This window comes from Salmo salar, chromosome ssa24 (assembly GCF_905237065.1).
Source record: "Salmo salar chromosome ssa24, Ssal_v3.1, whole genome shotgun sequence".
NCBI classification, from domain to species: domain Eukaryota; kingdom Metazoa; phylum Chordata; class Actinopteri; order Salmoniformes; family Salmonidae; genus Salmo; species Salmo salar.
Genome location: NC_059465.1, coordinates 15,239,242 through 15,266,325, shown reverse-complemented (window position 1 = coordinate 15,266,325; position 27,084 = coordinate 15,239,242). Strand labels below are relative to the sequence as shown.

Genomic DNA, 27,084 nt, shown 5'->3' with positions numbered 1-27,084 from the left:
AGTTGGCGCCATCGATTTGAGTAATCCACTCGTTCAACATGCAGAGAAAGGAATCCGAAAATCTACCCCTAAACATTGTTTCAACAAGTCAAAATATGTTTCTATTTACTCCTCAGATACCCTAAAATGTAAACAGACTATAATATGTCTTACGGAAAGAAGTATGTTCAATAGGAAACCGATTTTAGCAGGTGCGTTCTGTCTACATCGCGCGCGCATACATGAATTTCCAAGACTGTGTCCCTATACTAAAACTCATATTTCTTATTCGTTTTGGAAGTTACAAGCCTGAAACCTTGAACATAGACTGCTGACACCCTGTGGAAGTCATAGGAATTGCACCCTGGGAGCTAGAATTCAGATGCCCCTTTACTTTCCATTGTAAGAGCATGGGCTCTCCAAAAAAAAATTTCTGGTTGGTTTTTCTTTGGAATTTCTCCAACCATATATATTGTGTTATATTCTCCTACATTTATTTTAACATTTCTACAAACTGCAAATTGTTTTCTTTCCAATGGTACCAATTATATGCATATCCTGGCTTCAGGGCCTGAGCAACAGGCAGTTAACTTTGGGCACGTCATTCAGGCAGAAATTGAGAAAAAAGGGGCCTATTATTAAATTAAGAATATTTGAACTGGTGAACTGCAACTTCCCTGCTGCACTCTAGCTCTTATCCAATTGTTCATTCAATAATCAGGACAGAATCTTCTAGTAGAGTAACTACAGTAATTATGCATTATGTAATGGCATGTTAAGAATGTGCTACCTGATACCACTATAAGACTCTGTAAGGTCAAGCCCATTGTGTGTGTGCCAATGGGCTTGACCATACATTCTTACAGTGCATACCACTATATGGGTAGAGTGTGTCTGAGGGTGGTGCGTGTCACTGTGTGTATGAGGATTGGTATGTGTGTGTGTCCCATGACTACTCGAAGATACATATGATGGTGGCATTTTCAAAGAGCAACAACCCTGAGCTTTTGTTAGAAAAATAGACTTTTATTAGAATTCAAACCAAGCAAGTATGAAAGTACATAACTGTGGTAATATCCACTTTATAGCAGAGTTAGATATAATACCATACACCGGGATGACCTGCTGTAGCCCTACCTGAGTGCTAGTTACCTGAGTGCTAGTTACCTGAGTGCTAGTTAACTGAGTGCTAGTTACCTGAGTGCTAGTTACCTGACGGCTAGTTACCTGAGTGCTAGTTACCTGAGTGCTAGTTACCTGAGGGCTAGTTACCTGAGGGCTAGTTACCTGAGGGCTAGTTACCTGAGGGCTAGTTACCTGAGGGCTAGTTACCTGAGCTTTGGGTATTTTTCAGAAGTAATAAACAATAAGATAAGTTACATACAGTATGTATAATGCTAAAACGAACACTTCAGACACCGTCTACAAACACACACACCCATCTGTCCTTTATCACCTGAGTCTCTGCTACTCTATGTACATAGTAAATCATCTGGAGTCTGTTGATGAGCTCAGACATTTTCTGCCATGCTACTCACTTCACCCAAGGCCCCCTCCATCATCTCTCCCTCCTGAATCATAATTTCATTCATGTGCTTGCCTTCCATCCCATCACCATTCTCTTTCCCATCCATTCTCTCCATCCTCAGCACCTCTTTATCGTTACCTAGCAGCTCTTGCTCCTTTGCCCTCCACTTTTCCTCATCTCTTTTCTTCTCTTCCTCTCTTTCCTTCTCCTCTCTCTCCAGCTTCTCCTTCTTGCGGAGCTTCCAGAAGAAGCGCAGGTTCCTCTCGGGGTAGGCCACGTTAGCCAGCGGCAGCTTGAATATGGTGTTGGTTTCCGTGGTAAATAGAAGGAAGGTGAGGGCGGAGAGACAGAAGGGCCAGGTGCAGGCTGGCAGGCCAAACTGAACAAAGAGAGAGAGGGAGAGAGAGAGAGTCAGTGTTCCGAGAAATATGTTCTCAATGTTAACTTCAATTAAAATACTCAGTCTGCAACCTGGGATTTTGTTAGATTCTGGTTGAATGAAACAGACAGTCTACAAGAGGCAGAATGTTTATTCACGAGAACGTTCTGAAGTCCATTGTACAGAGACATAATTTTTATAGGTCACTTCTTACTTATGCACACACACGTACACACAAACATTAAGGCCCCAGATCTCTTAACACTGTAGATCATTACCCAGCCGACAGTTTCATTCCTCTGAGATTAGGGAAACCTTGAGGGGTACTCTCTCTCATATCTTAAACCCTCAGAGTTCAAGCTAGGGCAGGTCAACTACAGTTTAACGGTTCTTGGTGTTTACTTAAACACACAGACACAAATTCTTCTCTTTCCCAGTCCAACCTCGTTAGATTTATGCTTAACCCTTTAGTTACTCATTCTACATGCTATATAGACCATATCCCTAATAGTTAAGTTTCAGGGTAGAATTATTTAATCATTACATTCAAACATATAAATTCCTTAACAGTCAGATTTCAGAGATTAAAATTTGTATTTGTCACATGCGCTGAATACAACTGGTGTTGACCTTGCTGTGAAACGCTTACTTACAAGAGTTAAGAAAATGTACTGGGCCATATGTACGACCCTCTGTAGTCAGTCAGATATCGAGCAGTTGCCATACCAGGCGGTTATTCAACCAGTGAGGATGCTCTCGATGGTGCAGCTGTAGAACTTTTTGAGGATCTGAGGACCCATGCCAAATATTTTCTGTCTCCTGAGGGGGAATAGACATTGTCGTGCCCTCTTCACAACTGTCTTGGTGTGTTGGACCATGTCAGTTTGTTGGTTATGTGGACACCAAAGAACTTGAAGCTCTCGACCTGCTCCACTACAGCCCTGTTGATGTGAATGACCTTCCTTTTCCTGTAGTCCACAATCATCTCCTTTGTCTTGATCACGTTGAGGGAGAGTTTGTTGTCCTGGCATCACACTGTCAGGTCTCTGACCTCCTCCCTATAAGCCGGTGCCTGATGTGGTGTACTCCTCAATGCCATCTGATGAATCACGGAACATATTCCAGTCTGTGCTAGCAAAACAGACTTGTAGCTTAGCAATTGCGTCATCTGACCACTTCCCTTATTGAGCGAGTCACTGGTACTTCCTGCTTTAGTTTTTGCTTGTAAGCAGGAATCAGGAGGATAGAATTATGGTCAGATTTGTCAAATGGAGGGCGAGGGAGAGCTTTGTATGAGTCTCTGTGTGTGAAGTAAAGGTGGTGTAGAGTTTTTTCCCTCTGGTTGCACATGTTACATGCTGGTAGAAATTAAGTAAAACGGATTTAAGTTTTCCTGCATTACAATCCCCGGCCACTAAGAGCGACCACCTGTGAATGAGCATTTTCTTGTTTGCTTATAGCCTTATATAGCTCGTTGAATGTGGTCTTAGTGTGTTTTCAAAATGTGTTTATGTGTCCCACATTGTGTGAATGAAATTAGGCTACTGTATAGATAACAGCATGACTGTCATATTCTCATAACATTGTACTTACTGTGGACATGACATTAGCGATGGCTGAGCCCAGATATGCACAGAAGAAAGCTGGTGAAGAAAAGCCACAGTCAAATTCAGTCATATTGCTACAGCACCACCCATCCAAACCTTTAAGGCCTTTAACCGGTCATGTGACACTGAGACAAGAGGTCCCCAGTTGTCATTGCAGTGTGAACTCACCACAGGTGATTGCCAGCAGGTGTACCTGCCAGGTGAGAGCGTAGAACATCCCTCCAATAGCGATGCAGGCTAGAACACAGTTATACCCCCACAGACCAAAGTAGATTGCCTCAAATGGAGCTGCCAGGGCCAGACCTTCAGGAAAAGAGCCCACACTGGAATTCACTCAGCAGAACGATACTGTCCACTTCAAATACCTAATCTGGAACACTCGTGTTGGGTGTAGTCTGGTGGTTATGTACGTGTGTGTGTTTACCTGAGACCATGCCGACTGCGGATCCAATGGTAGCGTGAGCACAGGTGATGGGAGAGGAAATGAAGAGAGCGACTATGAAGATTCCTCCTGTCCAGGGGTTATCACACCCATACACCTGGCCTATACCTACTGGCACTGCTGTGAACAGCTGAGGAGAGAGACAGAGAGGTGATCAGACTCGCGTGTGTGTGTGCATGCGTGTGTGGCCAGGGGCAATCACGTCATCAAAACCCACAGGCACCAAACCACAGATGATCTGAGTGACACAAACACACCTTCTGACTCATATATAAAACAAAATCGGACAAAAATAGAATGATGGTTGAAACCCTCAACGCATGCACAAGAATGTATCCATCTTTTTTCGCATTTTGAAAAGGCTAAAGACATAGTTTTCAGGGAACCTACATCTCAGTGTGTATGTGAACTATTTCTGGCATGTGGCCATTCCAGATAGATGGGATTCCTAGAGTTACTGAATGACTCAGCCTGGAAGTTTCTAGAATACACCTGTACACACCTTCCTGAACACACTCACACAACCACACACTAGGCATTGACACAACACACAGAAACAGTATACACACACACTCACTTTCTTTCTCACACACACGCACCCACATGTACAACCTGCTTTGTTTATTACCTTAGCTACGTCGACCTCAGCCCAGGTGATGTTGGCTAGTTCTGTGCGTGGCTGGATGAGGACTTGGGGGAAGTGGTGGTTGTAGTGGCCAGTAGCCACCATGTGGAGACATACCAGGATGTTGAAGGGAAGAGTGAACACTGGCAGGTCCCAACGACTGTTAATGGATGCCAACGCACTGGACACTATAGGGCTGGAGGAGAGGAGCTTAATGTATGCTGCTCTACCATAATGATACATAATAACCTCTAAATTTCTCCAGTAGTCACAGTCGAGGTCAAATCTAGTCAGGCATCGTCAAATCTTGTTTTTACCATGTGGGGGAAAGTTATTTCCCTGTCCGTTCTGAGAAATGGTGATTGTCACAAGTCTATTAGTGCACTGCAGAGATGGCTCGATATGTGCCAGTAAGACAGGACCATAATAACTGACATTAGTGAAAGTGAGCTAGACAAGGTAGAAAGAAAGTCATGAATGTCCTTTTGACCCGATGATGTGATGTAATAGAGGCAAAAAAGTGGGTCAGTTTGACGTCATGATGTGATTCTGATCTTAATGGGCCAGATAGCCATCTTTTCCTGGTACTGAAAAGATTACATTATTCAAATGTTAGATTCACGTGCAAAACCCCATGAGATGGTGGTTATCAGGTCATCTGATGGGTATCTGGTGGCACTATCTAACTCACCAGGTCATAGACATGACGATGTTGGGCAGTAGGAGCCACCAGTACCAGTCTCCAGCGTTAGAGAACACGGCCATCAGCAGCCCCACCAAGATCCCATTGTAACCATACAGCCCCGCTGCAATCGCACCCCTAAAAGAGAGACAGACACACACAGTCAGAGATTGCATACGCACATGTTCACTCACGTGCACGCACACTCAGACACACGCACACACATGGACACACACACACCTGCTCTGTTGCAGTATGAGGGCAGAGATGGTGGCGAAGAGTGTGCCCACGAAGCCGTTGAGAGCCCACCAGCGGTTCTGCAGGATCAGCCCAGCAAAGATCACTAGGCCACTCAGAGGATTGTTGACAAACATGACCTGGGCAGCACCACGGAGAACCCAGTCTAACAGCTGGAGCAGGAAGAACTGTTCTGGAGGGGGAGAATGGAGATGGGCAGCGGGTGAGGGAAGAAAGAGAGAGTCAGGTTCATAAAAAAATATGATATATGTTTCTTTGCACACAAAGCTATAGATAATCTGGTCATTGTATGCAGGTTTCTGTATTCTCACACACATACATGTACCTACAGTCCCCAACACAGGTCCTATTCGGGCTGTCAATTTGCAGAGAGATTTCAACAGAGCTGTATTGTATACTTTGCTGCATTGTCTAAAGATTATGAATGTCTTTCTTTTTCGGTGTCACAGTCCTTTTTGGGACGGTCCTGGGCTTGGGACGGTCTGGACGTGTTTTCTCTGCTCATGGACATTGCCATTGGACAAAGAGTCAGAATCACACACTGTACAGTAAAATATGGAATTGGGGTTCTAGTGTCTGTCTCTGTGTTGGATAATGACGAATTATGTATTTTCCTTGTTGTAAGCGTTCTGTTGAATTCACTACCTCAAGGTATATGTTAAGTTATTTGAAAAATGAAGTTTTTACTCAATGATTTGTCAATGTTTTTGACTAACTGTATAGCAGATAAACTTATTTGCCTATTTGGAGAAGTGCAATGTTAAAATATCATCCATAATTACTTTTCATCCACTCTGCAAACACCTCCATGTCTCCTGAGATGTAGGACAGTAACAGTAGGAGCCGGGCCTTGGCCTTCTGCTGGCAGGTGGGGACTGCAGACTTCCTAGGCTCTGCGTTTTCCCCCTGGGCCTTCTTCTGCTCCCCACCCCCTGACACCTCTGGATCTGGGTTGGCCATCAGTGGCTGCTGCTCTTGCTGCGTGGAGGAGAAGAACAGAGAGTTAAACTTGCTGTAAACCTGGACCCAGACAAAGATCCAAGTCTATACAACTACTTCGACACAACATAGAAAACGTTCAACATTGTTCAATTGTACAAATATTATACTGAACAAAAATATAAATGCAACATGCAACAATTTCAAAGATTTTGCTGAGTTACAGTTCATAAAAGGAAATCAGTCAAAATGAATTCATTAGGTCCAAATCTATTGATTTCATATGACTGGGCAGGGGTTGCAGCCATGGGTGGGCCTGGGAGGGCATAGGCCCACCCACCCGGGAGCCAGGCCCACCCAGTGGGGAGCCAGGCTCAGCCAATCAGAATGAGTTTCCCCTACAAATGTAAACAAATTTGTGCACAACATTTTTGATAAATAAGCGTATCGAACATTTCTGAGATCTTTTATTTCAGCTCTTGAAGCATGAGACCAACACTTTACAAGTTGGGTTTACATTTTTGTTCAGTGTATGTACAGTTCTTTCTATTGATAATGGTGTACCCTGTTATTTTATCTTGTTCTGTCATTCTTTTCTTCATCAATATTTTAGTAGGCATAGCTACTATTACTTAGTTTTAGTTAGCGCTTTGTGCATAATCTCCTAAAAACAACCCTCTGAGCAGCCTGGTGATGTCTTAAAAAACTACACACAAAGTGATTAAAATCGAATCAAATCAAATTGTATTTGCACCTAATAAAACAGGTGTAGACTTTAAAGACTTTACAGAGTTTATGGGGCGGCAGCATAGCCTAGTGGTTAGAGCGTTGATCGAATCCCGAGCTGACAAGGTACAAAATCTGTCGTTCTGCCCCTGAACAAGGCAGTTAACCCACTGTTCCTAGGCTGTCATTGAAAATAAGAATTTGTTCTTAACTGACTTGCCTAGTTAAATAAAGGTAAAATAAAACGGTGATATGCTTACTTATGAGCCCATTCTCAACAGTGCAGAGATAAAAAGTAAGACAAATATTTGCTAAATAAAAAAAGGAAATAGTAGCACAGTAAAACAATAAGGAGGCAGTATACAAGAAGTACCAGTACCGAGTCAATGTGCTGGGATACCAAGTAGTTGAGGTAATAGAGGTAATACAGGATGTACACTACCGTTCAACAGTTTGGGGTCACTTAGAAATCTCCTTGTTTTTGAAAGAAAAGCACATTTGTTTGTCCATTAAAATAACATCAAATTGATCAGAAATACAGTGTAGACATTGTTAATGTTGTAAATGACTATTGCAGCTGGAAACGGCTGATTTTTAATGGAATATCTACATAGACGTACAGAGGCTCATTATCAGCAACCATCACTCCTGTGTTCCAATGGCACGTTGTGTTAGCTAATCCAAGTTTATCATTTTAAAAGGCTAATTGATCATTAGAAAACCCTTTTGCAATTATGTTAGCACAGCTGAAAACGGTTGTTCTGATTAAAGCAGCAATAAAATTGGCCTTCTTTAGACTAGTTGAGTGTCTGGAGCATCAGCATTTGTGGGTTCGATTACAGGCTCAAAATGGCCAAAAACAAAGAACTTTCTCTTCAGTCTATTCTTGTTCTGAGAAATGAAGTCTATTCCATGCGAGAAATTGCCAGGAAACTGAAGATCTCGTACAACGCTGTGTACTACTCCCTTCGCAGAACAGTGTGAACTGGCTGTACATGTTCTCTCTAATTTATTTTCCACAATGAGCAAATTTCAGGTCTGCTGAGCGCAAATTTAAACTTCTGAAAATTCTATGCAACTTCCAGTGGCGCATTTACTATGAACACTGAAGATGTAGCCGCTTACAGTTTTAACAGTGGCCAAGTAGGCTACTGTGGCTATTTTATCATAATGTAGGCCTACCAAAGGGGCCTACCATCAAAAACAATGGAGAAACATGAAAATAGCTGTTCTATCATTCAGCCTACAGTAGCAGCCAATGTGTGGTGTTAAATGTATGGCTACATTCCATGAGACTTTAGAAAAAAACACGCAGGGCTTGATATTAACCTGTTTATCATCTTGTCCTTCAGACAAGGAGGTGACTGAAAATGTTATTGTGTTATTGATGCAAAAAAAAGCATTATTCTTCCCATACCATTGTAACAGAGAATCAGACAAATTATGCTACCCTCTGTCTACTGGCTACTTAGCTTATTCAAGCCTGTCTCAAAATACAACACTGCCCCTTTAAGACAAAAAAAGCTGTTTACCTGACTTGCTTTTTTAAAAAGATGTCTAGAAAGGTACACATGCTATACTCTTGTAGGAAGCAATCACTCCCCTATTGCTGACTACAAATGATCTATAACTGGGCTAATAACTCACTAACTAGCAAAGGATATGAACAAAATGTGCATAAGTGTCTACATTCAGCTCTTGCTTTGATCCCAAAACAAGCACATCTACTCAGAACCACAGCTGTAAACACAGTTCAGTTTGAATTAAATGGCACAGATCATCCATACATGGCAATGGTCATATACAGTGCATTCGGAAAGTATTCAGACCCCTTTACTTTTTCCACATTTTGTTACGTTACAGCCTTATTCTAAAATGGATAAAATTGTTTTTGTTCCTCATCTATATACAGTTGAAGTCGGAAGTTTACATACACCTTAGCCAAATACATTTAAACTCAGTTTTTCACAATTCCTGACATTTAATTCTAGTAAAAACTCCCTGTCTTAGGTCAGTTAGGATCACCACTTTATTTTAAGAATGTGAAATGTCAGAATTGAGTTTGAAGGTAGGTTTTGAAATACATCCACAGATACACATCCAATTGACTAAAATGATGTCAATTAGCCTATCATAAGCTTCTAAAGCCATGGCATCATTTTCTGGAATTTAAGCTGTTTAAAGGCACAGTCAACTTAGTGTATGTAAACTTCTGACCCACGGATATTGTGATACAGTGAATTATAAGTGAAATAATCTGTCTGTAAACAGTTGTTGGAAAAATTACTTGTGTCATGCACAAAGTAGATGTCCTAACCGACTTGACAAAACTATAGTTTGTTTAACAAGAAATTTGTGGAGTGGTTGAAAAACGAGTTTTAATGACTCCAACCTAAGTGTATGTAAACTTCTGACTTCAACTGTACACACAATACCCCATAATGTCAAAGCAATAACAGGTTTTCAGACATTTTTGCAAATGTTTTAAAAATAAAAAACTGAAATATCACATTTACATAAGTATTCAGACCGTATACTCAGTACTTTGTTGAAGCACCTTTGGCAGCGGTTACAGACTCAAGTCTTCTTGGGTATGTCGCTACAAACTTGGCACACCTGTATTTGGGGAGTTTCTCTCACTCTTCTCTGCAGATCCTCTCAAGCTCTGTCATGTTTGATGGGGAGCATCATGCACAGCTATTTTCAGGACTTTCCAGACATGTTCGATCGTGTGCTTAGGGTTGTTGTCCTGTTGGAAGGGAAACCTTCCCCCCACTCTGAGGTCCGGACCACTCTGAGGTCCTGAGCGCTCTGGAGCAGGTTTTCATCAAGGATCTCTCTGTACTTTGTTCCGTTCATCTTTCCCTCAATCCCGACTAGTCTCCCAGTCCCTGCCGCTGAAAATCATCCCCACAGCATGATGCTGCCACCACCATGCTTCACCATAGGGATGGTGCCAGGTTTCCTCCAGATGTGACGCTTGGCATTCAGGCCAAAGAGTTTAATCTTGGTTTTATCAGAGTAGAGAATCTTGTTTCTCAGAGTCCTTTAGGTGCCTTTTGGCAAACTCCAAGCAGGCTTTCATGTGCCTTTTACTGAGGAGTGGCTCCGTCTGGCCAGTCTACCATAAAGGTCTTATTGGTGGAGTGCTGCAGAGATGGTTGTCCTTCTGGAAAGTTCTCCCATCTCCACAGAGGAATTCTGGAGCTCTGTCAGAGTGACCATCGGGTTCTTGGTCACCTCCCTGACCAAGGCCCTTCTCCCCCAATTGCTCAGTTTGCCGTCAGAGTTTGGTGCTTCCAAACTTCTTCCATTTAAGAATTATGGAGGCCACTGTGTTCTTGGGGACCTTCAAAGCTGCATTTGTTAGTACCCTTCCCCAGATCTGTGCCTCGACACAATCCTGTCTCGGATCTCTATGGACAATTCCTTCGACCTCGGCTTAGTTTTTGCTCTGACATGCACTGTCAACTGTGGGACCTTATATAGGGTATGAACACTTTCCGAATGCATTGTATGTCAATGGTCTATGTTGGCCTACTGCAGCTCTGATTGGCTGTGCCGCATGGTCTGTGTAGGATACAGTCTCATGCACAACAGAGTTGTGAGCAATAGAGTCCAATAGAGTCCTGGGTTCTGCCTACAAAAAAATATCTTGCATAGTTCATTTTGTTTCGGTATGATGTATTGAAAGTGGATAATTGAGTCTCATAATTAAAGGGAAATGTTGATAGTGTTAACTAACAGGAAAAACTTGAAGTTCAACCCTGTGCTTCTCTCAGTGGGCTGATATTTCTCTGCACTCTGCATGCCAGTCCTTGGGAGCTGCTCAGCAGTTTCAGGCAAACCCTCACACACATACAGCTTACAGGGAACATTGCATGTGGGTTGGGGTAAAGTGACTAGGCAATCAGGATATAATGAACAGAGTAGTAGCATAGGGAAAGTGTAGTACAGTGAGGGGAAAAAGTATTTGATCCCCTGCTGATTTTGTACATTTGCCCACTGACAAAGAAATGATCAGTCTATCATTTTAAATGTAGGTTTATTTGAACAGTGAGAGACAGAATAACAACAAAAATATCCAGAAAAACGCATGTCAAAAATGTAAAAAATTGATTTGCATTTTAATGTGGGAAATAAGTACTTGACCCCCTCTCAATCAGAAATATTTCTGGCTCCCAGGTGTCTTTTATACTGGTAATGAGCTGAGATTAGGAGCACACTCTTAAAGGGAGTGCTCCTAATCTCAGCTTGTTACCTGTATAAAAGACACCTGTCCACAGAAGCAATCAATCATTCAGATTCCAAACTCTCCACCATGGCCAAGACCAAAGAGCTCTCCAAGGATGTCAGGGACAAGATTGTTGACCTACACAAGGCTGGAATGGGCTACAAGGCCATCGCCAAGCAGCTTGGTGAGAAGGTGACAACATTTGGTGCGATTATTCGCAAATGGAAGAAACACAAAAGAACTGTCAATATCCCTCGGCCTGGGGCTCCATGCAAGATCTCACCTCGTGGAGTTGCAATGATCATGAGAACGGTGAGGAATCAGCCCAGAACTACACGGGAGGATCTTGTCAATGATCTCAAGGCAGCTGGGACCATAGTCACCAAGAAAACAATTGGTAACACACTACGCCGTGAAGGACTGAAATCCTGCAGTGCCCGCAAGGTCCCCCTGCTCAAGAAAGCACATATACATGCCCGTCTGAAGTTTGCCAATGAACATCTGAATGATTCAGAGGACAACTGGGTGAAAGTGTTGTGGTCAGATGAGACCAAAATGGAGCTCCTTGGCATCAACTCAACTCGCCGTGTTTGGAGGAGGAGGAATGCTGCCTATGACCCCAAGAACACCATCCCCACCGTCAAACATGAAGGTGGAAACATTATGCTTCTGGGGTGTTTTTCTGCTAAGGGGACAGGACAACTTCACCGCATCAAAGGGACGATGGACGGGGCCATGTACCGTCAAATCTTGGGTGAGAACCTCCTTCCCTCAGCCAGGGCATTGAAAATGGGTCGTGGATGGGTATTCCAGCATGACAATGACCCAAAACAAACGGCCAAGGCAACAAAGGAGTGGCTCAAGAGAAGCACATTAAGGTCCTGGAGTGGCCTAGCTAGTCTCCAGACCTTAATCCCATAGAAAATCTGTGGAGGGAGCTGAAGGTTCGAGTTGCCAAAAGTCAGCCTCGAAACCTTAATGACTTGGAGACGATCTGCAAAGAGGAGTGGGACAAAATCCCTCCTGAGATGTGTGCAAATCTGGTGGCCAACTACAAGAAACGTCTGACCTCTTGTAACGCCCTGGTCATAGAGAGGGGTTTTTGTTCTTTATTTTGGTTAGGCCAGGGTGTTACATTGGGTGGGCGTTCTATGTTCTGTGTCTATGTGTTTGTATTTCTTTGTTTTGGGCCGTGTGTGACTCCCAAATCAGGCACAGCTGATGTTCGTTGCTGTTGATTGGGAGTCACACATAAGTGCATGTTTTTCCGTTGGGGTTTTGTGGGTAATTGTTTCTGTTCAGTTGTGTTTCAGCTGTCAGTGCTGTTGAGCTGTCGGTGTATTCTTGTTTTGTAGTGTTCCAGTGTTCTTTTTTGAATTAAATCATGTACACTAACTCCGCTGCACCTTGGTCTTCTTCTCTCCATGACGACAGCCCTTACACCTCTGTGATTGCCAAGGGTTTTGCCACCAAGTACTAAGTCATGTTTTGCAAAGGGGTCAAATACTTATTTCCCTCATTAAAATGCAAACATTTTATAACATTTTTTACATGTATTTTTCTGCATTTTGTTGTTGTTATTCTGTCTCTCACTGTTCAAATAAACCTACCATTAAAATGATAGACTGATCATTTCTTTGTCAGTGGGCAAACGTACAAAATCAGCAGGGAATCAAATACTTTTTCCCCTCACTGTATGTGTGAATGTGTGCATATAGTCTAGTGTGTGTGCACAGAGCCAGTGCAAGGGAGTCAGTGTAATACAATTAAGATAAAGAAAAAAATTATGAAGGTGGGTCAATGTAAATTGTCCGCGTAGCCATCTGATTAACCGTCCAGCACACTTATGGCTTGGGGGTAGAAGCTGTTCAGGTGCCTTTTGGTCACAGACTTGGCACTCTGTGACCACTTGCTGTGCGATAGCAGAGAGAGTCTATGACTTGGGTGGTTGGAGTCTTTGACATTTTTTACGGTCTTACTCTGACACCGCCTGGTATACAGGTAGGAGTTCGGTCCCAGTGATGTACTGGGCCGTACGCACTACCCTCTCTAGCGCCTTGCAGTCGGATGCTGAGCAGTTTTCATACCACACAGTGATACAGCCAGTCAAGATGCTCTCAATGGTGCAGCTGTAGAACTTTTTGAGGATCTGAGGGCCCATGCCAAATCTGTTCAGCCTCCAAAGGGGGAAGAGGTGTTGTCATACACTCTTCATGTGTTGGTGTGTTTGGACCATGATAGGTCCTTAGTGATGTGGACACAGTGGAACTTTGGCTCTCGATTGATGTTATCATTATGATTATGACTCACAAAGACCCGTCTATGGCCTGGCTTACCTTTGACTGGAATGCGGATGGAAGTTCTTGCGTTAAGGCACAATAGAAACTGGAGATATTCTTGGGAATATCCTACAGAAGATAAGTAATGTTAAAAAATATCCCCCCAAAATATTATTATATAATATTAGTGTACACCACTAATTGGTGTAGGTGCTGCACTGTAAAACAAATTCAACATATAAAAAGTGAATTCAGCTTAAATATCTAAGTTGGCTGGACTTCAAAATGGGAAATTGCTGAGCTGGTGTGGAATACTCCACGAACCTAATTAATAAAACAATGTTGAGTGAACTGAAATAGTGGAACTGAACTGAAAGTTTGCCATAACAACACAAATAGCTGAGTTCAGTTTGCTGAGATCCGCAAAGTAAAATACTGTGTTGGCTTAAATACGTGTCTCATTAACATATTACCCGGTGTGCCTTTCGGCAAGATGTATTTAACTTTATTTTTTATCAATTTACTTGTCAGGAACCACTTTAGAACTTAAACATTTATTTTAGAGGCTGAAATATGATGCATTAAACCAGATATATCAAAACGTGAAGTGGATTTGTTCAAAGCATTAGTGAGATTGTTTTAACTGTTTATCTGGTGTGTGGTTAGTCATAATCATTTCCTTAATTGAGGAAACAGCTATTTTATAGGTAATCCAACTTCGTATCTCTTGGTGTAATGACTAAGGGGACAGTCGCTGGACCTGGGGTTGAGTGCTTGGAGTTTAAATAGTTCAGCTGAGGATATTCTTACATCGTTAAATTAGGAGGACTTGAAATAAGAAGTAAAAAAAAAAGATCAAGATAACCAGCTGCAATATAATTTCTAGTTTACTACACTGTTGAGACAACTTAAGAATGCATGTTAGCAGAACTTTTAGGTCCCCCAAAGTTAAGTGAACTAGAAATTGTATTGTAGGTGGTTGCCTTGACTTTTTAAAGTTGGCTGAAAACACTTTTTACAGTGTGCCCTTTAGAAAAATAAATCTCAGTGAACAAAAAATAAATAAAGGGTGCAACTCTACTGCATTCGAAGAGTAGTGTGAATGCAACTTCTTGAACACACACATTGAGTCAAACACAGGTGTCCCTCAACGATGTGTGCAACCAATAAAAAGTTGCATTCACACTGCTCTTTGAATGCATTATGAGGAATGTCTAAGGACCAAAACATGCATGCTTCAATGCATCTGCTCTGAAGCTTTCCTTTCCTTTTATCATATTCATATTCTACTTGAAATAAATGATGTAAACAAAGGCTCAGAAACATGAAAGTCACACAGTCTTCTCATTTGCAGTGAGATTTATATTATAACCAACATTTTGTTCTGTTCTGTTCTGTATTCAGTACCTCACCTTAAAGAGGGGCCATTGTTTATTTCTTTATAATATTACCATTTAACATTATCCTTATATAATACTATCTACGTAGGATGAAGTAATGGCATGTCCACCCTTCCCATTTTTTACACAGATCTGTGCCCTTTTGCACTACAAAAATGTTGCCTCCATTTAGACAGAAAGGAAGACGAGAAGAATGAGTAGTGCAGTCTGTGTCCTACCTTTGTGCGATGTGGTCCAGGCATATATGTTTCCAGTAGGGCAAGGTGCTGTGTGTGGCAGCTGCTCTGAAGCTGTGCTGTAGCAGGGCTCCCACCACTGTTTTTATACCTCGCACAACATTCTTACTCTCCTCCTCTGATGAATAAGAGTGATAAAGTTCAACCACGCGCAACTTAACTTTGATATGGAATGTGTGTGTGAGAGAGAGATGGCCTTGACCTATGGGTGTTCTATCAGCAGGTCCTATCCATTACCCAGCCACACAACTGTTAGCATCTTGACTTTTGACCTCTGAGAGATTTACCCTATGGAGAGAGTTTTATAATTTTCCATACAGTGTTTGAATACAACTTGACATGCACAATTCATTTTTTTTTTGTTTCATCCAATGGCAGATTGTGAGCATGTTGAAAAATGTGTCACTCTTACAATTTCATTATCCTTATATATAGGACAAATGATCTGTCACGTTCGTCATATACATAATGACCGGACCAAGGCGCAGCGTGAGTAGAGTTCCACATATTTAATAAAGGGAACCTTCAAAAAACAACAAAGAATAAACGAACGTGAAGTTCGTAGCGCACATAGCAATAAACCAAAACGAAACAATATCCCACAAACGCACGTGGGAAAAGGACCACATTAAGTATGATCCCCAATTAGAGGCAACTATCATCAGCTGCCTCCAATTGGGAACCATACTCACACCAACATAGAAATTCATGACTAGAACAACCCCTAGTCACGCTCTGACCTATTGCACCATAGAGAACCCCTCAGGGCGTGACAGTACCCCACCCCCCCCACCAAAGGTGTGGACTCCAACCGCAAAACCTGAACCTGGATGGGGAGGGTTAGGGTGGGCAACTAGCGTTGGTGGCGGCTCCAGTGCAGGATGTAGCCCCCGTTCAGACAGCGGATCTGACCCTGAAGCCTGGCTGAACGCCGTGCCCGGACTGGGCACCGGAGCAGAGGAAGGCTCCGGCCATGGAGCAGGACTGGACGCCGTGCCTGGATTGGGCACCGGCGCAGAGGAAGGCTCCGGCCATGGAGTGGGACTGGACGCTGTGCCTGGACTGAGCACCGGCGCAGAGGAAGGCTCCAGCCATGGAGCAGAACTGGACGTCATGCCTGGACTGGGCACCGGCGCAGGAAGCTCCGGGCCGTGGACCGTCACTGGAAGCTCCGGGCCGTTGACCGTCACTGGAGGCTCCGGGCTGTAGACCGTCGCTGGAGACTCCGGACTGTACACAGGCACTGGTGGACGAGTGCGGGGAGCCGGCACAGGACGTACCGGGCTGGGGAGGCGTACTGGAGGCCTGGTGCGTGGAGCCGGCACAGGTGGTACCGGACTGATGACACGCTCTCCAACCTAAGTGTATGTAAACTTCCGACTTCAACTGTACACACAATACCCCATAATGTCAAAGCAATAACAGGTTTTTAGACATTTTTGCAAATGTTTTAAAAATAAAAAACGGAAATATCACATTTACATAAGTATTCAGACCGTATACTCAGTACTTTGTTGAAGCACCTTTGGCAGCGATTACAGACTCAAGTCTTCTTGGGTATGTCGCTACAAACTTGGCACACCTGTATTTGGGGAGTTTCTCTCACTCTTCTCTGCAGATCCTTTCAAGCTCTGTCATGTTTGATGGGGAGCGTCATGCACAGCTATTTTCAGGACTTTCCAGACGTGTTCGATCGTGTGCTTAGGGTTGTTGTCCTGTTGGAAGGGAAACCTTCCCCCCACTCTGAGGTCCGGACCACTCTGAGGTCCTGAGCGCTCTGGAGCAGGTTTTCATCAAGGATCTCTCTGTACTTTGCTCCGTTCATCTTTCCCTCAATCCCGACTAGTCTACCAGTCCCTGCCGCTGAAAATCATCCCCACAGCATGATGCTGCCACCACCATGCTTCACCATAGGGATGGTGCCAGGTTTCCGCCAGATGTGACGCTTGGCATTCAGGCCAAAGAGTTCAATCTTGGTTTTATCAGAGCAGAGAATCTTGTTTCTCAGAGTCCTTTAGGTGCCTTTTGGCAAACTCCAAGCAGGCTTTCATGTGCCTTTTACTGAGGAGTGGCTCCGTCTGGCCAGTCTACCATAAAGGTCTTATTGGTGGAGTGCTGCAGAGATGGTTGTCCTTCTGGAAAGTGTTGGCTTAAATACGTGTCTCATTAACATATTACCCAGTGTGCCTTTTGGCAAGATGTATTTAACTTTATTTTTTATCAATTTACTTGTCAGGAACCACTTTAGAACTTAAACATTTATTTTAGAGGCTGAAATATGATGCATTAAACCAGATATATCAAAACGTGAAGTGGATTTGTTCAAAGCATTAGTGAGATTGTTTTAACTGTTTATCTGGTGTGTGGTTAGTCATAATAATTTCCTTAATTGAGGAAACAGCTATTTTATAGGTAATCCAACTTCGTATCTCTTGGTGTAATGACTAAGGGGACAGTCGCTGGACCTGGGGTTGAGTGCTTGGAGTTTAAATAGTTCAGCTGAGGATATTCTTACATCGTTAAATTAGGAGGACTTGAAATAAGAAGTAAAAAAAAAAGATCAAGATAACCAGCTGCAATATAATTTCTAGTTTACTCAACTGTTGAGAGAACTTAAGAATGCATGTTAGCAGAACTTTTAGGTCCCCCAAAGTTAAGTGAACTAGAAATTGTATTGTAGGTGGTTGCCTTGACTTTTTAAAGTTGGCTGAAAACACTTTTTACAGTGTGCCCTTTAGAAAAAAAAATCTCAGTGAACAAAAAATAAATAAAGGGTGCAACTCTACTGCATTCGAAGAGTAGTGTGAATGAAACTTCTTGAACGCACACATTGAGTCAAACACAGGTGTCCCTCAACGATGTGTGCAACCAATAAAAAGTTGCATTCACACTGCTCTTTGAATGCATTCTGAGGAATGTCTAAGGACCAAAACATGCATGCTTCAATGCATCTGCTCTGAAGCTTTCCTTTCCTTTTATCATATTAATATTCTACTTGAATAAAATGATGTAAACAAAGGCTCAGAAACATGAAAGTCACACAGTCTTCTCATTTGCAATGAGATTTATATTATAACCAACATTTTGTTCTGTTCTGTATTCAGTACCTCACCTTAAAGAGTGGCCATTGTTTATTTCTTTATAATATTACCATTTAACATTATCCTTATATAATACTATCTACGTAGGATGAAGTATTGGCATGTCCAACCTTCCCATTTTTTACACAGATCTGTGCCCTTTTGCACTACAAAAATGTTGCCTCCATTTACACAGAAAGGAAGACGAGAAGAATGAGTAGTGCAGTCTGTGTCCTACCTTTGTGCGATCTGGTCCAGGCATATATGTTTCCAGTAGGGCAAGGTACTGTGAGTGGCAGCTGCTCTGAAGCTGTGCTGTAGCAGGGCTCCCACCACTGTTTTTATACCTCGCACAACATTCTTACTCTCCTCCTCTGATGAATAAGAGTGATAAAGTTCAACCACGCGCAACTTAACTTTGATATGGAATGTGTGTGTGAGAGAGAGATGGCCTTGACCTATGGGTGTTCTATCAGCAGGTCCGATCCATTACCCAGCCACACAACTGTTAGCATCTTGACTTTTGACCTGTGAGAGATTTACCCTATAGAGAGAGTTTTATCATTTTCCATACAGTGTTTGAATACAACTTGACATGCACAATTCATTTTTTTGGGGTTTTATCCAATGGCAGATTGTGAGCATGTTGAAAAATGTGTCACTCTTACAATTTCATTATCCTTATATATAGGACAAATGATCTGTCACGTTCGTCATATACATAATGACCGGACCAAGGCGCAGCGTGAGTAGAGTTCCACATATTTAATAAAGGGAACCTTCAAAAAACAACAAAGAATAAACGAACGTGAAGTTCGTAGCGCACATAGCAATAAACCAAAACGAAACAATATCCCACAAAGGCACGTGGGAAAAGGACCATATTAAGTATGATCCCCAATTAGAGGCAACTATCATCAGCTGCCTCCAATTGGGAACCATACTCACACCAACATAGAAATTCATGACTAGAACAACCCCTAGTCACACTCTGACCTTTTGCACCATAGAGAACCCCTCAGGGCGTGGCAGTACACCCCACCCCACCCCCCAAAGGTGCGGACTCCAACTGCAAAACCTGAACCTGGATGGGGAGGGTTAGGGTGGGCAACTAGCGTTGGTGGCGGCTCCGGTGCGGGACGTAGCCCCCGTTCAGACAGCGGATCTGACCCTGAAGCCGGGCTGAACACCGTGCCCGGACTGGGCACTGGAGCAGAGGAAGGCTCCAGCCATGGAGCAGGACTGGATGCTGTGCCTGGACTGGGCACCGGCGCAGAGGAAGGCTCCGGCCATGGAGCGGGACTGGACGCTGTGCCTGGACTGAGCACCGGCGCAGAGGAAGGTTCCGCCCATGGAGCAGGACTGGACACTGTGCCTGGACTGGGCATCGGCGCAGAGGAAGGCTCCGGCCATGGAGCAGAACTGGACGCCGTGCCTGGACTGGGCACCAGCGCAGAGGAAGGCTCCAGCCATGGAGCGGGACTGGACGCCATTCCTGGACTGGGCACCGGCACAGAGGAAGGCTCCAGCCATGGCACCGGTGCAGGAAGCTCCGGGCCGTGGACCGTCACTGAAGGCTCCGGACCGTTGACCGTCACTGGAAGCTCCGGACCGTTGACCGTCACTGAAGGCTCCGGACCGTTGACCGTCACTGGAAGCTCCGGACCGTTGACCGTCACTGGAGGTTCCCGGACCGTTGACCGTCACTGGAGGTTCCCGGACTGTTGACCGTCACTGGAGGCTCCGAACCGTTGACCGTCACTGGAGGTTCCGGGCTGTAGACCGTCGCTGGAGACTCCGGACTGTACACACGCACTGGTGGACGAGTGCGGGGATCCGGCACAGGACGTACCGGGCAGGGGAGGCGCACTGGAGGCCTGTTGCGTGGAGCCGGCACCGGTGGCATCGGACTGATGACACGCTCTTCAGGGCGAGTGCGGGGAGCCGGCACAGGACGTACCGGGTTGGGGAGGTGCACTGGAGTCCTGTTGCGTGGAGCCGGCACAGGTGGCACCGGACTGATGACACGCTCTTCAGGGCGAGTGCGGGGAGACGGCACAGGACGGACCAGGCTGGGGAGGCGCACTGGAGGCCTGGTGTGTGGAGCCGGCACAGGTGTCACCGGACTGATGACGTGCTCTTCAGGACGAGTGCGGGGAGACGGCACAGGACGTACCGGGCTGGGGAGGCGATCTTCAGGGCGAATGCGCTGCAGAATACACCTAACTAACATCTCTCTCCGCTCTCTCTCCTCCAACAGCTCCATCGACTCACCGACGGTCTCTGGTTCTCTCCGCGGCTCGACCGACAGCCCCTTGTGCCCCCCCAAAAAATAAATCTTGGGTTTTCTGTGGCCATGGACCACGGCGTTGTCACTGTCCTTCCAGATTCCTTGGCGACTCCCTCCAAGGAAGGGTCTCACATCCACCCATTATTTCCACCCATGTCCAGCTCTCCTTTACCTCTATGGTATGCTGCTTGGTCCTGTAATGGTGGGATATTCTGTCACGTTCGTCGTATACATAATGAGCGGACCAAGGCGCAGCGTGAGTAGAGTTCCACATATTTATTGAAGTGAACCTTCAAAAAACAACAAAGAATAAACTAATGTGAAGTTCGTAGCGCACATAGCACTAAACCAAAATGAAACAATATCCCACAAACGCAGGTGGGAAAAGGACCACATTAAGTATGATCCCCAATTAGAGGCAACGATCATCAGCTGCCTCGAATTGGGAACCATACTCACACCAACATAGAAATTCATGACTAGAACACCCCCTAGTCACGCTCTGACCTATTGCACCATAGAGAACCCCAAGGGCTCTCTATGGTCAGGGCGTGACATGATCAGAAATAGGGGTATTGAAAAACTGTTGGCTATTGTAAAAACGTAGTACAGTGTGGTATACCATTTCTGCCCCATGTAACATTGATTAAGATCGCCTATTTTATGTGACTTGCCAACTGATCACTATCGCCTGTCTCTCTCCTTGAAATTCAGCGACAACTCTATCAGCAGAAATCACTAACAAAACTGGCGTTATCACTTGTTTGTACCTTATGTTCCCATCATGATCTCACACACCCGTAGACAAATATTATAAAAGCTGAGACCCAACTCTTGTTCGTTGGGCTTTTAACTCTGTACCTTTTGAGTGGTTGTTAACCACTCCATAACTGCAATTATTATAATAAATGCTTGTTGTTTGAAGAATCTACAGTCTCTCTTCCTTTCTGGTTAGAAATTCCACGAGACAGCTCACTCTCACCATTTTACTCACCCTAGCAGAGCTGGTTAGGGTGTTTTCATGTTATCCAGAGCGTTGGTGACTGCAACTGTGCTGTTGGCAACAATTTTATTACGCTTCTTTGCCAACGTTTACTGACTCCAGCCATATTCAACGAGTGTTGAGCGTTCGTAAATTTGTCAGTTATTCTGAGCAAATTTACCAGCTACGTCTATCGACAGATGTCGCAGTGACATTAACATTCTATTGAAATGGTTACTTGTATAGTGGAGTCTTTTCTTTAGACATGCAGCTAGCTAGCTAACTAGCTAAATAATGAACCATAATCCCAACTCATGATGTTACTACCCTGCATGAATCTGCAGGTAGCTAACCAACCGGGTTTAACGTTAGCTAGCTAACATTAGGCTATAACTAGCAATGCAAATGGCTCTGAGATACGAATAATATTACTACACAGATCATACATGTAACGTTAGCTAGCGAACCTGCCAGCTAACGATAGCCTGCTAGCCAACAGAACACTTTAACATGAAATGAAAGCGACTTTCTGACAAAATTAGTCATGTGTAATATCTGAAAATGTAGCTAGCTAGACTATCTTATCCATATACATGGATGGACGCTTCACCCTTTCTGTCCTGGATGCCATGATTGACTTAGTTTGAAGAGACAGGTGTTTTATACAACAGCCTTCTGTGTGTTCTCATTTCGACTCCGTCTGCATATTTGCAATCAACTGCCAGAATAAAGTGTGCTTTATGGCAGACCAATCTGAACTCATCTCTCGGCATGTCCAGCCCACTCATTATTTCAGCCAATCATGGCTAGCGGGAAGGTTGCTGACTTTTTCCGTGGCTAAACCAACTAGGCTCGTAACTTAACAATTGTATTCGTATTTACAGATGGCATACAATTTTGTTATTTAGGCACATGAAAGTTCATATGTTCCAGAAGGCGTTTCTGATTTTAATTTTTTTTTTCGTTCAAATGGCTCTTCGCAAAGCTTTGTGTAACGAGTCACATTTATTCTAATGTATTCTCGTTGCACTATTCCCAACAACAGTCACTACAAGCTGCACTCCCTTAAGTATTTATTTGGACAGTGAAGCTAAAACCTTTCATTTGCCTATATACTCCAGCATTTTGGATTTGAGATCCTTTATATGAGGCGACAGTACAGAATGTCACCTTTCATTTGAGGGTATTTTCATACATATCTGTTTCACCATTTAGAAATGAATGGTTAATAATGTATTGTGTCATTTTGGAGTCACTTTTATTGTAAAGAAGAATATAATGTTTCTGAACACTTCCACATTTAATCTAGTATTTCATGGGCAGGATAGACTCTAACAATGGAAATTCCAAACCACCCATTGTAACGGTTGTCGTCGGATTTAGACCAAAATACAGCGTGGAAATGTGCACTCATCTTCTTTATTATAAACGGACAAGAAGGAGAACCAAAACAAACACGTACACAAAGAAAACACAACGACTAATCACAGGCTGGTAAGGCACAAGGCTATACACAGAACAATCTCCCACAAAGTACTCAAACACATACCTATATATAGGACTCTAAATCAGAGGCAACTAGAAAACACCTGCCTCCAATTGAGAGTCCAACCCCAATTAACAAAACATAGAAATACAAAAGACTAGACAGAACATAGAAATACACTAACATAGAACAGTGCCCAAAAACCCCCGGAATACATAAATCAAATACCCTACTAAACAAACCACCACCCCGAACCACATAAAACAAATACCCTCTGCCACGTCCTGACCAAACTACAATAACAAATAACCCCTATTACTGGTCAGGACGTGACAGTTTTCCCCCCCCCAAAGGTGCAGACCCCGGATGCACCTCACACCAAAAAATAAATAATTACCCCAAAACAAACATAGATCCCCTAAACTAAAGGGAGGGAAGGGAGGGTGGCTGCCGTCAACGACGGCACCTGTGCTACACCCCCCCTCCCCAACCCACCTATACTGGAGGTGTCTCAGGTTCTGGTCTACAGCCACCCCCTGACCAGTCCACCCCTGCACAATGTTCAGGGCTGTAGAGCGTCTCTGGGGGCTCCGGACTGTGGACCAACTCTGGAAGATCCAGACTGTAGGCAGACTCGCTTGGTTCCGGACCGTAGTCAGACCCATTCGGTTCCGAGCTGTAGGCAGACTCACACAGTTTGGATTTATCGGCAGACTCACACAGTTCGGAGTTATAGGCAGACTCACACAGTTCGGAGTTATAGGCAGACTCACACAGTTCGGAGTTATAGGCAGACTCACTCGGCTCCGGACCGCAGGCAGACTCACTCGGTTCCGGACCGCAGGCAGACTCACTCGGTTCCGGACCGCAGGCAGACTCACTCGGTTCCGGACCGCAGGCAGACTCACTTGGTTCCGGACCGCAGGCAGACTCACTCGGTTCCGGACCGCAGGCACACTCACTCGGTTCCGGACCGCAGGCAGACTCACTCGGTTCCGGACTGCAGGCCGTCTTGCTCGGTTCCGGACTGTAGACCCATTCACTCCTCTCCGAACTGTGGGCCGTCTCACTCGGCTCCGAACAGTGGGCCGTCTCCCTTGGTTCCGAACTGTAGGCCGTCTCACTCGGTTCCGGGCTAGACACTCTTACCGGATACTCTGGACGGGGTACTGTTGTCGGATACTCTGGACGAAGCACTGTCGTCGGAAGCTCAAGACTGGACTGACGCACTGCAAGCCTGATGCGTGGTACTGGTACTGGATGTGCCAGTTTGGGGACATGCACACTTCTGCAAAACTCGGCGCCCTCCACTCCATACGATCCTGCGTATAAGCACGGGTAGCTGGCTTAGGGCTCACCCTTGGAAATGTGCACTCATCATCTTTATTATAAACGGACAAGAAGGAGAACCAAAACAAACACAAAGAAAACACAACGACTAATCACAGGCTGGTAAGGCACAAGCCTATACACAGAACAATCTCCCACAAAGTACTCAACAAACACATACCTATATATAGGACTCTCAATCAGAGGCAACTAGAAAACACCTGCCTCCAATTGAGAGTCCAACCCCAATTAACAAAACATAGAAATACAAAAGACTAGACAGAACATAGAAATACACTAACATAGAACAGTGCCCAAAAACCCCCGAAATACATAAATCAAATACCCTACTAAACAAACCACCACCCCGAACCACATAAAACAAATACCCTCTGCCACGTCCTGACCAAACTACAATAACAAATAACCCCTATTACTGGTCAGGACGTGACACCCATTGTATAAAGAGTCACACACATCCACACACAGAGGCATAAATATCATACCCCTCCCAAAAAATAATGCTAACATCAACTATTAATGGTAATGGTGACTGGTTAGCATGTTTTGGGGTATGATCTGTGTCTCTGTAACTTTCTCATTCATCATTATTCACAATTAATTCATGATTGTCTGTAGTCATGGTAGTATCCACATGAATGTACAAGCGTTTAGGAAAATATTATATTCTTTTGTACAATAAAAGTGACTCCAAAATGACACAAATCATTATTTACCATTCATTTCACACCATAATCCGAAACACAACCAAAACAAACTGCAAATGCATCCAAGAAGTTTGTAGTCACAAGCTTGATGTAGTCATCGCTAGCTAGGAATGTGGTATCAAATACTCAACTTTTAACTACTTTAATAATACACTATAAGTGAATTTGTTCAAATACTTATGACATCTTAAAATGGGGGGACTAGATACATAAAGTGCTTTCATTTCTAAACGGTAAAACAGATATGTATGAAAATAGCCTCAAATGAAAGGTGATATTCTGTACTGTGGCCTCATATGAAACAGTTGATCTGAAATCCCAAATGCTGGAGTATAGAGCAAAATGAAATGTTTCAGCTTCACTGTCCAAATACATACGGAGGGGAGTGTATAATCTTACTACCATGCAGTCAGGTACATAATTATTGACACCCTTGATAAAGATGAGCAGTATATGAAATAAATAATGCAAATGACTGTATGAAATAAATAATGCAAATACTGAGCTATGTTGTATGAATGTTTTTGGGGAAATTATATTGGTATTCTTTCACTGTAATAGCTACTGTAAATTGGACAGTGCAGTTAGATTAACAAGAATTTAAGCTTTCTGCCAATGTCTTATATGTCTATGTCCTAGGAAATGTTCTTCTTACTTACAACCTCATGCTAATCGCATTAGCCTACGTTAGCTCAACCGTCCCGCAGGGGACCTACCAATCCTGAAGAAGTTTTAAGAACACATTCTTATTTACAATGACGGCCTATCCCGGCCAAACCATCCCCTAACCCGGACGAAGCTATGCCAGTTGTGCGCCGCCCTATGGGTCTGATCTGATGTGACATTCCTGATCTGGTAGAATGGATAGGTGCCTCTGTCACTTGTTTTCGAAGACTATGAACTAGTCACCTGCTGGGGAGTGTGTGTCTGCATGTGCATGTGTGTCTGTGTGCATGTGCACTCACATGCTTACATTTGTGTGTGTTTTTGTGTGTTAGTGTGTATGTATGTGTGTGTGGTGCATACTTGTGTGAGGATATTGGCAAGGCTCTTGGATTCTGTGTGCGTGAAAGCAGGTAATTCCAGCTCGAATGCCACGCCTGCATTTGACAGCTTTATCATATTATCTTTTTCTTCTTCTCTTTTTACCTTGAACCTTCCTGCCTAAGAGAGACCTAGCAACATGCAGGCAGGGGAAAAGCAGCGCAAGTCCACAGAGTAGTAAACATGTGAGTAGTGCATGGTGTGTTATGGCTCCCTCGGTTGTCTGTTCTGTTTTTTCAGACTGATCACCCCCAGAAGCGCAATAATGACCGAGCCACAACGTAAACACACAAACACGCATGCACGCACACACACACACACACACACACACACACACACACACACACACACACACACACACACACACACACACCACTTAACACTGTGAGGCAGACGGATGTAGGAATCTAAACGCCCATGCCTGTGTTTGTTCCCCAGGCAGAGTCGTCTGGTCATTAAACACAATTAGAGTTACATAACCACCTTAATGAGACGGACTAACGAGCTACGCTAATTACACCCACGGACATCTAGTCATCTAGTAGTTATCGTTCTTCGATGGAGTAAACATGATTTTGACATGCGCATAGCTCACGATCCGACAACCTTTCGTAAAAAAGGCCTTTGGTTTCTAGAAAGAAGGGTAAAAGTCCTTGTGAGACTACTAGGATTAAAATTCAATAATGATTGCGTAAAGAATACATGCAATGAGAAGCTTAGAAAGTGATGTTGGGGCTATAAAGTCAGTAGTGTGTGTGTGTGGAGGCTATACATTAAGTAGTGTGTGTGTAGTGAATATGAAGTTATGGTTATGGCTGGGGATAGTGGTTG

General features: G+C 43.9%; 1 protein-coding gene across 5 annotated transcripts; it reads right to left on the bottom strand.

Annotated features, from left to right (window-relative positions):
- Nucleotides 1–984: 984 nt before the first annotated feature.
- On the bottom strand, nt 985–18,828 carry slc14a2 (solute carrier family 14 member 2). 5 transcript variants are annotated; one of them, XM_014170754.2, is made up of 11 exons: nt 18,633–18,726; nt 15,297–15,432; nt 13,736–13,807; nt 6,283–6,478; nt 5,483–5,672; nt 5,252–5,380; nt 4,564–4,756; nt 3,918–4,065; nt 3,662–3,796; nt 3,480–3,529; nt 985–1,886 (listed from the first exon to the last, which is right to left on the bottom strand). In XM_014170754.2, exons 2-11 carry the CDS (start codon nt 15,318–15,320, stop codon nt 1,491–1,493), a joined length of 1,533 nt encoding a protein of 510 aa, XP_014026229.1. In that variant the 5' UTR covers nt 15,321–15,432; nt 18,633–18,726; the 3' UTR covers nt 985–1,490. The 5 variants fall into 5 exon arrangements, with proteins under 5 accessions (XP_014026229.1, XP_014026230.1, XP_045562950.1 ...); XM_014170755.2 differs by lacking the exon at nt 13,736–13,807 and having other exon boundaries at nt 18,633–18,725; XM_045706994.1 differs by lacking the exon at nt 15,297–15,432 and having other exon boundaries at nt 18,633–18,685.
- Between the last annotated feature and the right edge of the window lie 8,256 nt (nt 18,829–27,084).